This window comes from Pelodiscus sinensis, chromosome 24, assembly GCF_052426305.1.
Source record: "Pelodiscus sinensis isolate ZL-2025 chromosome 24, ASM5242630v1, whole genome shotgun sequence".
Taxonomy (NCBI): domain Eukaryota; kingdom Metazoa; phylum Chordata; order Testudines; family Trionychidae; genus Pelodiscus; species Pelodiscus sinensis.
In genome coordinates, this window is record NC_143075.1 from 24,117,813 (window position 1) to 24,132,993 (window position 15,181).

Here is a 15,181-nt window from a genome sequence, read left to right on the forward strand (position 1 = left end):
GCCAGTATCGGAGAATGGTGCACAGCTATTGGGAAGTAAATCGAAGGTGATGCATCTTCTACGTCTATGAGCCGAGCTGCCGTGGACTGTGTTCTGGGCATGCTAAGGGGGTTGTGGTGTGTTGCAGCGACCTGACAACATCAGCGTTAGCATTTACAGGTAAAACCGCCATGGGGAGTAGCGAGGTGTATTTCTAACACTGGGGCACTGGACTGTGGTTGGAATGAGACCGAACACCGTTGCTCACATACGGTGACGCCACAGGGAGTCTCTGCTTACAACCATGGTTACGTTTATAATTTTGCTGCACAGAGATGTTTCTGGCTTGGTGACTGTTTTTCACATCAGAAGAAGTGGTTGCTGTGTTAAATGACAAGTAAGGTCCATGCAATCCCCCCAGCCCTGTGACTCATGGGCCCTATTCAAATACGTGCAGTTATTGATGGATATTGAACTGGTAAATATACGGATCTCATCTATTAGGACTCTTCTGCCTGGATTTTGTCTGCTCCACATCACACGGGCTCCCGCTGGCCAAGGGGCGGCGAGGGTGGGGTGAAAGGGCGATATTTCACAATGCTACACAGTGGCAGTGGCGTTAGGTGGGCACCTGCTGTGTGGGGTTGACATACAGAAACCACAAAAGCAGGGCCGACCGCAGGGGCTACAGGCCGGGTGCAGTGGGCAAACCCAGAGCTCTGGGAGAGCAGGGACTGGAGGATGCTGTTCTCCGAGCTGGTGCCCTTGGTGCACCTGTTGGGTGTCCTGAGGCTGCGAGGGGAGGGGTGCAGCAGTGGCAGCCCGCCCCAGCTCAGTTTGGGGGTGAATCCCTGCTACTGCGCCCTGGGGAGGGTGAGATGGGAGACAGAGCCGCTGTATCAGGAATCCCCTCGTGTCTCCCTGGCAGGCACTGTGGCTACAGCAAGGCTTTCCAGGACTCGGACGAGGAGAAGATGCACTATCAGAATGGCCAGGGTAGGTGCATGGCTGGCTCCTGTCTTCAGTGCACCGAGCACATGGCGCCTCAGCTGCCAGCGTATGTCTGGGTCTGGCAGCAGCCGGGGGCTGGCTGTTCACTCAGCGCCAGAGCCACGGTGTCCAGCAGCCCCTCGCTGGTGAGAGTAGTGAAAGCAGCTGCGCCGGGGCCCGGCTGCCAGTGCTAGTGGGGCTGCCAGTGCTGGGCCTCACGGGGGGAGGGGGGTCGGTGACGTATCGGTCCATGGCATGAGAGGGGGCTGAGCAGGTGGAACTCACGTTCTCACAGCGCCCCCATGGAGATGTGACTGGGGTGAGCCGCTCTCTGCTTCTCAGCGGGGGCTGAGTTCTCATCCCTCGGGGCCTCGGCCTTTGGGCGCTCTGGGGAGTGTTATGTTCGGAAGGGGGCATCTGGGTGCCAGAGACTGGGGCATTTTTCTTCTGCATGAGGCCCCAGGGAGTCGGCATCACCGTGTAGAATCCAGCCGCCTCCCTGCCATTGGGGTCATCTCCCCTTTGCGATTGGGGGTCATCTCCCCTTTGCGATTGGGGGTCATCTCCCCTTTGCGATTGGGGGTCATCTCCCCTTTGCGATTGGGGGTCATCTCCCCTTTGCGATTGGGGGGTCATCTCCCCTTTGCGATTGGGGGGTCATCTCCCCTTTGCGATTGGGGGTCATCTCCCCTTTGCGATGGGGGTCATCTCCCCTTTGCGATTGGGGGGTCATCTCCCCTTTGCGATGGGGGTCATCTCCCCTTTGCGATTGGGGGGTCATCTCCCCTTTGGGATTGGGGGTCATCTCCCCTTTGCCATTGGGGGGTCATCTCCCCTTTGCGATTGGGGGTCATCTCCCCTTTGCGATGGGGGTCATCTCCCCTTTGCGATTGGGGGGTCATCTCCCCTTTGCGATTGGGGGGTCATCTCCCCTTTGCGATGGGGGTCATCTCCCCTTTGCGATTGGGGGGTTATCTCCCCTTTGCGATTGGGGGGTCATCTCCCCTTTGCGATGGGGGTCATCTCCCCTTTGCGATTGGGGGGTTATCTCCCCTTTGCCATTGGGGGTCATCTCCCCTTTGCGATTGGGGGTCATCTCCCCTTTGCGATGGGGGGTCATCTCCCCTTTGCGATGGGGGTCATCTCCCCTTTGCGATTGGGGGGTCATCTCCCCTTTGCGATGGGGGGGTTATCTCCCCTTTGCGATTGGGGGTCATCTCCCCTTTGGGATTGGGGGTCATCTCCCCTTTGCGATTGGGGGTCATCTCCCCTTTGCCATTGGGGGTCATCTCCCCTTTGCGATTGGGGGTCATCTCCCCTTTGCGATGGGGGGGTTATCTCCCCTTTGCGATTGGGGGTCATCTCCCCTTTGGGATTGGGGGTCATCTCCCCTTTGCGATTGGGGGGTTATCTCCCCTTTGCGATTGGGGACATCTCCCCTTTGCGATTGGGGGGTCATCTCCCCTTTGCGATTGGGGGGTTATCTCCCCTTTGCGATTGGGGACATCTCCCCTTTGCGATTGGGGGTCATCTCCCCTTTTCTTTCCCGCTGACGTGGAACAGTGAAGTTCCCCGAGGCAAAGTTCTACGTGGACCCCCACACGTACGAGGACCCTGCCCCAGCCGGGCACCAGTTCCCACGAGAGATCGAGGCCTCCAGGATTAAAATTGAGAAAGTCATTGGGTCTGGTGAGTGCGCTGGCTCCGGGCATTTCCCCCACTTAGAGCGTCCTTCGGAAACCCCGTCTGCCCCGGCGCTGCGCTGCTGTTTGGGCAGGGCTCTGGAGAAGCGAGGGGCTAACTAAATGCAGCTCGTGCTGCGTGTTACGCTGATCCCCCGTGAGGGCCCGAGCCGTTCTGTAGCTTGCAGAGCTCGCGGAGCATGTGCAGAATTTTGTAATGTTAGAAATGAGCCCTCCCGAGCCCGGTGCTCAGCTGGTGTTAATCGGTAATGCTCAGCTGCAGGAACGGAGCAGCGCCAGCTTGTGCTAGCTGCAGCTCTGCCCAGCCATGCGGGGGTGTCTCCAAAGCTGCCACTGTGAATTTCACACCGCTCCCCCCTCCGGTTCACATTCAGGCTGAGGAGATGCTTGAGCCATTTCAGCAAAAATGTCGATTTTTATCCTGAAAAGTGAGCAGCTGAGGATGGGGGCTTGGAAGGCAAGTGCATGCGGGAGTGAGCGAGCGAGCTGTCAGCTGCTGGTGACACCCCTAGTATCCAGAGTCTGGGCACCTTCCTGCCTGGCACTTGCACAGAACCAGCCAGGACACGAGGGCCCCGACAGCTTCCAGGGGGCCCAGCCTGGGAGGCGTCCGGAATTTGCCCTGCAGTTTTCCTTACGATGCGTGGGTTGTGTGAGGTAGAGCCCAGGAGCCATGGCCCCCTAAGCACAGACCATGCTGCAGCTGTATTGGCTCTAGAAAACCAGCCCCTGCCTGTGGCTCAGACATCAGCTTAGCCCAGCGGCAGACGGGGAGGTTGAGGGGGTGCGAGGAAGCTGCCGTGAACTGAGAAGCTCGTCTTTCCGTGCCTTGCAGGTGAATCGGGGGAGGTGTGCTACGGCTACCTGGAAGTGCCAGGGAAGAGGGAACTTCCTGTGGCCATCAAAGCTTTGAAGGCGGGTTACACGGAGAAGCAGCGACGGGACTTCCTGAGCGAGGCCAGCATCATGGCGCAGTTCGACCACCCCAACGTCATCCACCTGGAGGGCGTGGTCACCAGGAGTACGTGGCTGGGTGCAGCAGCAGAGAGTCACACAGTGCAGTGCTACGGGCACCAAGAGGGAGCTGATCTCTGGCAATTTCCTCCCCCAAGCTGGGCAGGGACCCCGCTCCCACTAGGTCCCAAGAGGTCAGCCAGCTGCTGCACAAGGCGTATCTCCCAGAAGGGAGCCTTGCACTTTCCTAGCCCTTGTCATCCCCAGTATAGCAAGCCAAACTGCTAACTGCTGGGCAGAGATCCCCTGTCCACCAGCCACATGCAGCCACCTCTGGGTGGAATGAGGCAGTGTGGGACTCTTGCAACACCCCCAAAGGGCTTAGGGCAGGAGTAGAGAGGCTCCCGTATCCAGAGGGAGCTGCAGAGGGAATTCAGGAAGGTGGGGCACAGATGGCCAATATGAAATGTGTCCAGGCCGTGGGGGCAAACATCTCATGGGTGGGCTCTCCCACCAGTTCCCAACAGGCTGGTGGCACATCAGGGTGCCAGCTGCTAGGCTGGGAACCCAGCAGCAGGCCTACCAGAGGAAGGTGGAGCTAGCTGGTCTGTCCCCTGCTGGAGGGCTTGCCTGGCACTGCCCTCGCCATGCCTGCCTGGGGGCTGCATTGCTCAGGGCCATGCACGAGCCCTGAATCCTGGCAGTGTCTTGGGCTTGCTGCTGGCCAGGACCCAGGATAGAGTCTGACCCTGAGCTGGGGGCTAGGCTGCTCGACTGAGGCTCCGGGAGCCAGCTGCCCGGCCCAGCAGCTTTCTCTTGTTTTGACATTCCCGACTGGCATTGTGAGAGGGAGCCCGCTGGTCGCTTGCAGGACCGGGGCTCTTCTCCGCTCCCTGGGGCTGCATCAGAGACAGGAGGGGCTCGCTCCTGGCTGCAGCGCACACAGGAGAACACTGTGAGATGGGGCGCCTGACAGGGCCTCTGTAGCAGAGGGGTAGTGTGATGGCTCCCCTACCCGGCTCCGCCCTGCCCTGCCCCTCAAGGCCGGAGAAGAAGCACTAGGCATTAGCGTTTGTCCTGTTCAATTATAATGAGAAGAGTTAGTTTTAAAAGGCACACTGAAATGCAAAGCATTATGGTAATGGGATGCAAATTTCATTTTGACAATGAAACTGACTTAGCACCATCAATGGTGCATGTAGAGCCACTGAGTTGGATATGTGAGTGCAAGTGGGATACATGATTGCAAAGAGGACTTGTTAGTGCCAGTTGGATGGGTGTGCATGAGTTGGTTGTGTTAGTACCAGTTGGATGGGTGTGCGTGAGTCGGTTGTGTTAGTACCAGTTGGATGGGTGTGCGTGAGTTGGTTGTGTTAGTGCCAGTTGAATATATAAGTGTGAGTTGATTGTGTTAGTGCCAGTAGCATGTGTGTGTGTGTGTCGGTTGTGTTAGTGGCACTTGGATATGCGTGGGAGTTGGTTATATTAGCGCCCGTAGCATGTGTGTGCGTGACTTGGTTGTGTTAGTCTTAGTAGATGTGGGAGTGGGAGTCAGTTGTGTTAGTGCCAGTAGCATGTGTGTGCGTGACTTGGTTGTGTTAGCGCACAAGCTGGATGCATGAGCGGGAGCTGGATGTGTTGGTGTTGTGCTCACACAATGGGGTGGTTCACCCACGGCACCAGAATGCAGAGCCACTGATGGGGGGGGGGGGGGAAGGGGACAGTGGCCCCGAGCTCCCAGCCAACCCTGTTCCTGTGGCAGCCAGGAGCCCTGGGCCCTTTACATTGGTGCCAGCGCACCACACAACACGCCAATCCACCCTGGGGACTGCCCGGGCAGGGCAGCGGCATGCTCCAGGCAGTGCTGCTGGCCGGTTTCCTCTGGCCCAGCCCCCTTTTCCCAAGGCCCCGCCCCTTCCAGCAGCAGAGCCCAGCCCCCGCACCTTACCAGGGGCCCAGCACGGTGGGCCCACCCTACGAGAGCGGGCACTCACCTTCTGTCTGCAGGGCTGTGGGAGCACTGTGGTTGGCCATGGCCCTGGATTGGCACCAGGCACTGGGACTCCTGGGAGAAAGTGAATTCTCTCGTAACTTGACCTCTCTTGTCTCCCGCAGGCAAATTGGTAATGATTGTGACAGAATACATGGAGAACGGCTCGCTGGACTCCTTCCTCCGGGTAATCAGCTCCGTGGTTTTAGTCGTGCACATTCCTCTGGGCTGAGAGGCTGAGGGAGAACAGGGTGAGCCTCGCTCTGCAGCCTCGTGGCCACTCTGACCGCTGAGGAAAAGGTGCAGGCCCTGAGCATCCATTAGCTGCAGGGGTCTGGCCTTGCTCTCCTGAGGACCAAGAGGACCACCTGTTCTTGAGGCACTGGAGCATCGGCCAGGACTGTGGAGAGGGGAGAGGAGGTGGCAGGAGTTCAACCTATCCGTTTCCCCATGTCTGGCCAGGCTTGCTCCAAGGGGCGTCGAGGTTAGGAGCCTGAGTGTGGGAGTGTGTGACGGCGCGTTGGGGGTTCCCCGTCTCCTGCACCCCGAAATGGCACAAACAGACTGCACCAGCCAGTGGAATTGAGGGTGGTTTATTGCTCCTCCAGCACAGCGCAGCACAGATGTAATCTGGTTACAGGAACTGGGACTAAGAGGCCTCAGTGCCCCCCCTTGAGATAGGGGAGTCCCAGCCCCCTCCCCAGCTCCTTATTCCCTGCCTTCCAGCCAGGAACTAACTAACCCTCTTCCAGCCCTGCCCCCCAAGCCAGGGCAGCATTCCACCTTCCTTTGTTCCTCTCCATGGGGGGTGTCTGGCCACTGGTTCAACAAGTTTGGCATTACCTCTGCCTAGTGAGGCTTTCCCTGCTGGGTCTTGCTCTAGACAGCAGGGGTCACCACATCCCAGCAAGTACCCCCACTACGTCACAGAGTGTTACAGGTTGCAACAGGGGAGCTGGGTGAATGCAGCTTCCTGAGGCCCTGCAGGTTGCTGGGAGCACCTGAATTGCCTAGACTCGGGGTTTGTCAGGTGCCGGTGAGAGGCCAGGAATAAAGACTGGGTTGTTCTTGCTCCAGAGACACGATGGGCAATTCTCCATCATCCAGCTGGTGGGCATGCTGAGGAGCATTGGCGCCGGCATGAGATACCTCTCCGACTTGGGCTACGTGCACCGGGACCTGGCTGCCCGTAATGTTCTCATTAACAGCAACCTGGTCTGCAAGGTGTCTGACTTTGGCCTCTCACGAATCCTTGAGGATGATCCGGAGGCTGCATACACCACCACGGTATGTTCCACGTCTTTCCTGCTGCTGTTACACGTCTCTTTCTCTGTGCTGGGTCTTAAAGAACAGCAGCCATTCCACACAGTCTTCAGGGAGAGAAATCAGACAGTCTAAAGTCAAGGAATGTAGCCTTATCTCCATCGCGTTAGGTATTGGCACTGAGGGTACACTGTTTAAATTTGCAGATGATACCAAGCTGGGAGGGGTTGTCAGGGGTCACAGACAGCAGCAGCAGCAGCGCAGGAGCCAGAAAACAGAGCTGTAAACAGGGGAGTTTGAGTGGGAGTTTGTAAGGGGAGTTTGGATTGTGGGACTCGTTTAGGGTTTGTTTTTGCCTTAGGGGGGTGTTTTGGTTTGCTTTTGTTTTTGTTTTTGCCGAACTAACAGGATTTAGGTGAGAAGGCTGAGATAGCAGTGGCCATAATCCAAGCAGTGGAGGACACAATGAGACTGAGTGCATGTGGCAGCTGTGGTATGTATATGATTCTGTAGGGGGTACATGAAAGGAGTTTTGTTTGTATGAAATGCCGCGTAATAGAACTGATAGAAGAAAAGATCCGAGGATTGGAGATGCAGGTGGAAACTCTGGTCGAGTTTAGACGGGAGTTTGAGCAGATGATGGAGCAAAGGCATGAGGTGGTTGAAGGGGAAAGCTTAGACATGCAGATGGAAGCAGGATCAAAAGCCTCTGAGGGGGGGGACTGCTGGGCGAAGAAAATGGACAGTGGAAGCATGTGACTATGAGAACCAGGCAGAGGAAAAGATGGACCAGTGAAGGAGAAATAGAGCTCAAGAACAGGTATGCGGAGTTGGAGAATGGAGAAGGGATACAGCAGGTGGCCACTGAAGATGGAAGGGTAAGGAAGAAGAGAAGACTGGCTAGTCCCATACATAAAGGAGAAGAGTCAATGGAGACAACACTAATAATGAGCACCAGAAGGATACAGGATGGGTTGAAGAGGATTACAAGGGAAGATAGGAATGGCAAGGACTTGCAGCCAGAGGAACCAAGAGATAGACTAGAGAATCGCACTGTCACCAGGAAAAGGCAGGTCTATGTGATTGGGGACTCCTTATGGAGAAGAAGAGACAGGCCTGTAACCAGAGCTGACCCAGAGAACAGAAGGGCGTGCTGTCTGCCAGGTGCTAAGATACGGGATGTGGAACTAAGGTTGAAGAGGATCCTAAAGGGAGCGGGAAAGAATCCATTGATCATCCTTCATGTAGGAACAAATGATACGGCTAGATTCTCGCTGGAACGAATCTGTAAGGAGGGCTTTGGGATGTATGGTCACTGGGAGGCATTCACGGACAGAGGACTGTTCTCTCGGGATGGACTTCACCTAAGTAGGGAAGGAAACACACTTCTAGGATGGAGGCTGGATCAACTGATTAAGAGAGCTTTAAACTAGGAATTTGGGGGAGACAGTTGGGAGATGTCCAGGTAATCTCTATGCCGGATTTTAGCATTGAGAGGGAGGAAAACGAAGTAAGAAAGGATATAGCCGGGGGTAGGAGATTGTACATAAGGAGGGAGGGCAGAGTGGATACTAGTCTAATAGGTCATATTGGAGGTACAATGTCCGGGCCAAATTGGGTAAAGAATGTGAGTGAGGTGAATCAGCAAAAATTAAGATGTTTGTACACCAATGCGAGGAGCCTAGGTAACAAATGGAAGGACTAGAGCTATTGGTCCAGGAAGTGAAACCAGATATTATAGGAATAACAGAAACATGGTGGAATACTAGGCATGACTGGAGTACAGGTATTGAAGGGTATGTGCTGTTTAGGAAAGACAGAAATAAAGGTAAAGGTGGTGGAGTAGCACTGTATATCAATGATGACGTAGATTGCAAAGGATTAAAAAGTGAAGGGATGGAGAAGACAGAGTCTGTCTGGGTGTCACAGAGAGGGCTTTGGTTTCTTCGACCATGGGACTCTGTTCCGGGCGCAAGGATTGTTAGGAAGAATTGGGATCCACCTAACGAAGAGAGGAAGGAGCATTTTCGCGGGCAGGCTTGCAAACCTAGTGAGGAGGGCTTTAAACTAGGTTCATCGGGGGACGGTGACCAAAACCCTGAGGGGAGAGGGAAAGTCGGATACCGGGAAGAAATGCAGAGAGGAAGGGGCAAGAAAGGAGGACCCATGTTTCGAATGGAGAAGATAGGACGATCAACTGTTTCACCTCACTCACATTCTTTACCCCATTTGGCCCGGACATTGTACTTCCAATATGACCTATTAGACTAGTATCCACTCTGCCCTCCCTCCTTATGTACCTGAAGTGTTTGTACACTAATGCGAGAAGCCTGGGCAACAAACAGGAAGAACTGGAGGCCCTGGCCCAGACCAAGAAATATGATTTAATTGGGATAACAGAGACTTGGTGGGATGACTCGCATGACTGGAGCGCTGTCATGGAAGGGTATAGACTGTTCAGGAAGAACAGGCAGGGGAGAAAAGGAGGAGGAGTTGCACTATATGTAAGAGAGCACTACGATTGCTCTGAACTCCAGTATAAAGAGGGAGAAAAACCTGTTGAGAGTCTATGGGTTAAGTTTAAAGGAGCAAACAACAGCAGTGATGTTGTGGTTGGTGTCTGCTACAGGCCACCGAATCAGGTGGATGAGGTAGATGAGGCTTTCTTCGGACAACTGAGCGAAGCTTCCAGATCGCAGGCCCTGGTTCTCGTGGGGGACTTTAATCACCCTGACATCTGCTGGGAAACCAATACGGCAGGACACAGGCAATCCAGGAAGTTTTTGGAGAGTGTTGGGGATAACTTCTTGACACAGGTGCTGAAGGATCCGACCAGGGGCCGTGCGCAGCTTGACCTGCTGCTCACAAACAGGGAGGAACTAACAGGGGAAGTAGAGGTGGGTGACAACCTGGGAAGCAGTGATCATGAGATGGTAGATTTCAGGATCCTGACCAAAGGAAGAAAAGAGAGTAGTACAATACAAACCTTGGACTTCAAAAAAGCAGATTTTGACTCCTTCCGAGATCTGATGGGCAGAATCCCCTGGGATGTTAACATGAAGGGGAAAGGAGTGCAGGACAGCTGGCAGTATTTTAAAGAAGCCTTATTGAAGGCACAGAAAGAAACCATCCCGACGCGTAGCAAGAGAGGCAAACATGGTAGGAGACCGGACTGGCTTACAGGGGAATCCTTGGTGAACTTGTTGGAAATAAGCCAGGACACTCTGGATGCAGGTGAAAACAAGCGGAGGATTTATTACACCAGCTGATGGAGTGACACGCAGGGGTTACCCTGGTGAACACTGGTTAATTAACACAATACAATAGGTTATATAGTCAGCAGGTGGACGGAGGAAAAATGATTTGATAGGTCTAGCAGCAAGACGAAATGAGCACATAAGCCAATAGAACTACTAAAGATTACATAATATCTCCGCCCATTGCAAAGTAACAGCTCGTTAATTAATATACAGGTGGTTATTGTTCAAATGCCAAAACATGTCAGCAAAACAGTAATAACATTTTAGTCTGCATAGATGATGATGTTGCTATAGCAGGCGGGTATGGCCTTGAGTTGGTGCAGCACTTGGTTCTCAGGCTTATTATCTAGGAGTGAAGCAAGACAGTTTAAGCAGATTTTATGAATGTTATCTTAAGCAAAATGTGTTACGTTACCAACTGAGACCCTGTCCGAGTGTTTTAGAACGTGGTTGCTATGGTGCCCAGGGTCGTTCCACTGTCTGCAGCTCTTATCCTGACTGTGGTGTTCCCAGGCCTTAATCCTAGAATGGAGTTATGCTGTTTAGAGGCCTACTAGCACACTTAGGGCTGCCTCAGTTTACCCTACAAACTTAAGCACAAAAAGGAAGCTTACAAAGAGTGGAAACTTGGACAAATGACCAGGAAGGAGTTTAAAGGTATAGCTCGAGAATGCCGGGGGGTTATCAGGAAGGCGAAAGCGCAAATGGAATTGCGACTGGCTAAGGATGTGAAGGAGAACAAGAAAGGTTTCTACAGGCATGTTAACAAGAAGAAGGTGATCAGAGAGGGTGTGCGGCCCCTAATGAATGAAGGAGGTAACCTAGGCTGTGTCTAGACTACATGCCTCTGTCGGCAGAGGCATGTAGATTAGGGTTGTAGGCAAAGGTAAATGAAGCCGCGATTTAAATGATCGCGGCTTCATTTACATTTACATGGCTGCCGCGCTGAGCCGACAAACAGCTGATCAGCTGTTTGTCGGCTCGCCGCTAGTCTGGACATTCCCCCTGTCGACATCAAAGCCCTTTGTCGGCAGCCCCGTTATTCCTCATGGAATGAGGTTTACCGGGGCTGCCGACAAAGGGCTTTGATGTCGACAGGAGGAACGTCCAGACTAGCAGCGAGCCGACAAACAGCTGATCAGCTGTTTGTCGGCTCAGTGCGGCAGCCATGTAAATGTAAATGAAGCCACGATCATTTAAATCGCGGCTTCATTTACCTTTGCTGAATAAACAAACCTACATGCCTCTGCCGACAGAGGCATGTAGTGTAGACGTACCCCTAGTGACAGATGATGTGGGGAAAGCTGAAGTACTCAATGCTTTCCTTGCCTCTGTATTCACGGACAAGGTCGGCTCCTGCACTTCTGCGCCAAGTGACGCAAGATGGGTTGAAGATGGACAGCCCGTGGTGGGTAAAGAACAGGTTAGGAACTATTTAGAAAAGCTAAAAGTACATAAATCCATGGGTCCGGACTTAGTGCATCCGATGGTACTGAGGGAGTTGGCAAATGTCATTGTGGAGCCTTTGACTATTATCTTTGAAAAGTCATGGAGATCGGGAGAAATCCCAGATGATTGGAAAAAGGCAAATGTAGTGCCCATCTTCAAAAAAGGGAAGAAGGATGATCCAGGGAACTATAGGCCGGTCAGTTTTACCTCCGTTCCTGGAAAAATCATGGAAGGGATCCTTAAGGAATCCATATTGAGGCACTTGGATGAGAGGAAAGTTATTAGGAATAGTCAACATGGATTCACAAAGGGCAAGTCATGCCTGACCAATCTGATTAGCTTCTATGATGAGGTAACTGGCTCAGTGGACATGGGGAAGTCAGTGGATGTTATATACCTTGACTTTAGCAAGGCTTTTGATACTGTCTCCCACAATATTCTTGCCAGCAAGTTAAGGGATTGTAGATTGGATAAATGGACGGTAAGATGGATAGAAAGCTGGCTAGAAGGCCGGGCCCAGCGGGTAGTGATCAATGGCTCGATGTCAGGATGGCAGTCGGTTTCTAGCCGAGTGCCCCAAGGTTCGGTTCTAGGACCGGTTTTGTTCAATATCTTTATTCATGACCTGGATGAGGGGATGGATTGCACCCTCAGCAAGTTTGCGGATGACACTAAGCCAGGGGGAGAGGTAGATACGCTTAAGGGCAGAGATAGGGTCCAGAGTGACTTAGACAAATTGGAGGATTGGGCCACAAGAAATCTGATGAGGTTCAACAAGGACAAGTGCAGAGTCCTGAACTTGGGACAGAAGAATCCCAAGCATTGTTACAAGCTGGAGACCAACCGGTTAAGTAGTAGTTCTGCAGAAAAGGACCTGGGGGTTACAGTGGATGAGAAGCTAGATATGAGTCAACAGTGTGCCCTTGTAGCCAAAAAGGCTAATGGCATATTAGGTTGCATTAAGAGGAGCATTGCCAGCAGATCCAGAGATGTCATTATTCCTCTTTATTCGGCTCTGGTGTGGCCGCATCTGGAGTATTGTGTCCAGTTCTGGGCCCCCCACTATAGAAAGGATGTGGATGCATTGGAGAGGGTCCAGCGGAGGGCAACCGAAATGATTATGGGGCTGGAGCATATGACTTATGGGGAGAGGCTGAGGGACTTTCGTCTGTTTAGTCTGCAGAAGAGAAGAGTGAGGGGGGATTTGAGAGCAGCCTTCAACTTCCTGAAGGGAGGTTCCAAAGAGGATGGAGAGAGGCTGTTCTCAGTAGTGACAGATGGCAGAACAAGGAGCAATGGTCTCAAGTTGTGGTGGGAGAGGTCCAGGTTGGATATTAGGAAAAATTATTTCAATAGGAGGGGGGTGAAGCACTGGAATGGGTTCCCTAGGGAAGTAGTGGAGTCTCCATCCCTAGAGGTGTTTAAGTCTCGGCTTGACAAAGCCCTGGCTGGGTTGATTGAGTTGGGATTGGTCCTGCCTAGAGCAGGGGGCTGGACTTGATGACCTTCTGAGGTCTCTTCCAGTTCTATGATTCTATGATTCTATGGGCAAAAATCACATTGGGAAAGAAAGCTATTAGATCCTCCCCTGGGATAGTGCTTGGGCTGTGTTATAGACCACCAGGATCTAATTTGGATATGGATAGAGACCTCTTTAATGTTTTTAAAGAAGTAAATACTAATAGAAACTGCGTAATCATAGGAGACTTCAACTTTCCAGATATAGACTGGAGAACAAATACTGGTAATAATAATAGGGCTCAGGTTTTCCTAGTTGTGATTGCTGATGAATTCCTTTATCAAGTAGTTGTTGAACCAACAAGGGGGGAAGCCATTTTAGATTGGTGAGTAGCGAGGACCTCATAGAAGAAATGGTTGCGGGGACAACCTTGGCTCGAGCGATCATGAGCTAATTCAGTTCAAACTAAATGGAAGGATAAACGAAAATAAATCTGGGTATGTCTACACTACAAAGTTAATTCGAACTAACAGCCGTTAGTTCGAATTAACTTTCATAGGCGCTACACTAGTGCTCCGCTAGTTTGAACTTAATTCGAACTAGCGGAGCGCTTAATTCGAACTAGGTAAACCTCATTCTACGAGGACTAATGCCTAGTTCGAATTAAGTAGTTCGAATTAAGGGCTGTGTAGCCACTTAATTCGAACTAGTGGGAGGCTAGCCCTCCCCAGCTTGCCCTGGTGGCCACTCTGGGCACAACTAGGGAAACTCGTCTGCCCCCCTCCCGGCCCCAGAGCCCTTAAAGGGGCATGGTCTGGCTACGGTGCCCGTGCCAGGTGCAAGCCTGCCAGCACCCAGTCAGCAGACCCTGCACCTGGCACGGCACAAGCCAGCCACCCGCTGCTACCCAGCCCTCCACCTCTTCCCAGGACCAAGCTGGTGGCTCCCAGGAGCCTGCCTGGGGCTGCAAGAGGTGGGCACTCACCTGGTCTAGTGCGGAGATCGTGGACCTCATCCAAGTTTGGGGGGAAGCCTCCCACATCCACGACCTCCGCACTGGGCACAGGAAAGTGGCCGTCTAGGGCAGGATAGCTGCCAGCCTGACCACCAAAGGCCACATGCGAACCCAGAAGCAGGTTTGCATGAAAATCAAGGTGGTCCAGTAAGAGCCCCGACCCTGAGCCCTGAGCTTAGAACATAAGAACGGCCGTACTGGGTCAGACCAAAGGTCCATCTAGCCCAGTAGCCTGTCTGCCGACAGCTGCCAACACTAGGGACCCCGGAGGGGATGGACCAAAGACAGTGACCAAGCCATTTCTCTCGTGCCATCCTTCTCCAGCCTTCCACAAACAGAGGCCAGGGACACCATTTCTACCCCCCGGCTAATAGCACTCCATGGACTCAACCTCCATGACTTTATCTAACTTCTCTTTAAACTTTGTTAGGGTATGTCTACACTACCACCCTAGTTCGAACTAGGGTGGTTAATGTAGTCATACGAACTTGCAAATGAAGCCCAGGATTTGAATTTCCCGGGCTTCATTTGCATGTTGCTGGGTGCCGCCATTTTTAAATGTCCGCTAGTGCGGACTCCGTGCCCACGGCTACACGTGGCACGAACTAGATAGTTCGGATTAGGCTTCCTATTCCGAACTATCTAGTTCATGCCGCGTTTAGCCACGGGCATGGAGTCCGCACTAGCGGACATTTAAAAATGGCAGCGCCCAGCAACATGCAAATGAAGCCAGGGAAATTCAAATCTCGGACTTCATTTGCAAGTTCGCATGACTACATTAACCACCCTAGTTCGAACTAGGGTGGTAGTGTAGACATTCCCTTATAGTTCTAGCCTTTACAGCCTCCTGCAGCAAGGAGTTCCACAGGTTGACTATTTGTTTTATGAAGAAGAACTTTCTGTTATTAGTTTGAAGCCTGCTACCCATTCATTTCATTTGGTGTCCTCTAGTCCTTCTATTATGGGAACTAATGAAGAACTTTTCTTTATGCACCCTCTCCACACCACTCATGATTTTATAGACCTCTATCATATCCCCCCTCAGTCTCCTCTTTTCTAAGCTGAAAAGTCCCAGTCTCTTTAGCTTCGCTTCATATGGGACCTTTTCCAAACCCCTGA

The 15,181-nt window shown here is 52.7% G+C and overlaps 1 protein-coding gene across 1 annotated transcript in view; it reads left to right on the plus strand.

Annotated features, from left to right (window-relative positions):
• Positions 1–15,181, plus strand: part of EPHA8 (EPH receptor A8) — a 122,831-nt gene that overhangs the window by 96,170 nt on the left and 11,480 nt on the right. The window contains exons 9-13 of the mRNA XM_075906308.2: positions 908–975; positions 2,533–2,658; positions 3,508–3,693; positions 5,742–5,803; positions 6,694–6,903. Coding sequence (XP_075762423.2) covers positions 908–975; positions 2,533–2,658; positions 3,508–3,693; positions 5,742–5,803; positions 6,694–6,903 — 652 coding nt within the window. The remainder of the gene's footprint in view (positions 1–907; positions 976–2,532; positions 2,659–3,507; positions 3,694–5,741; positions 5,804–6,693; positions 6,904–15,181) is intronic.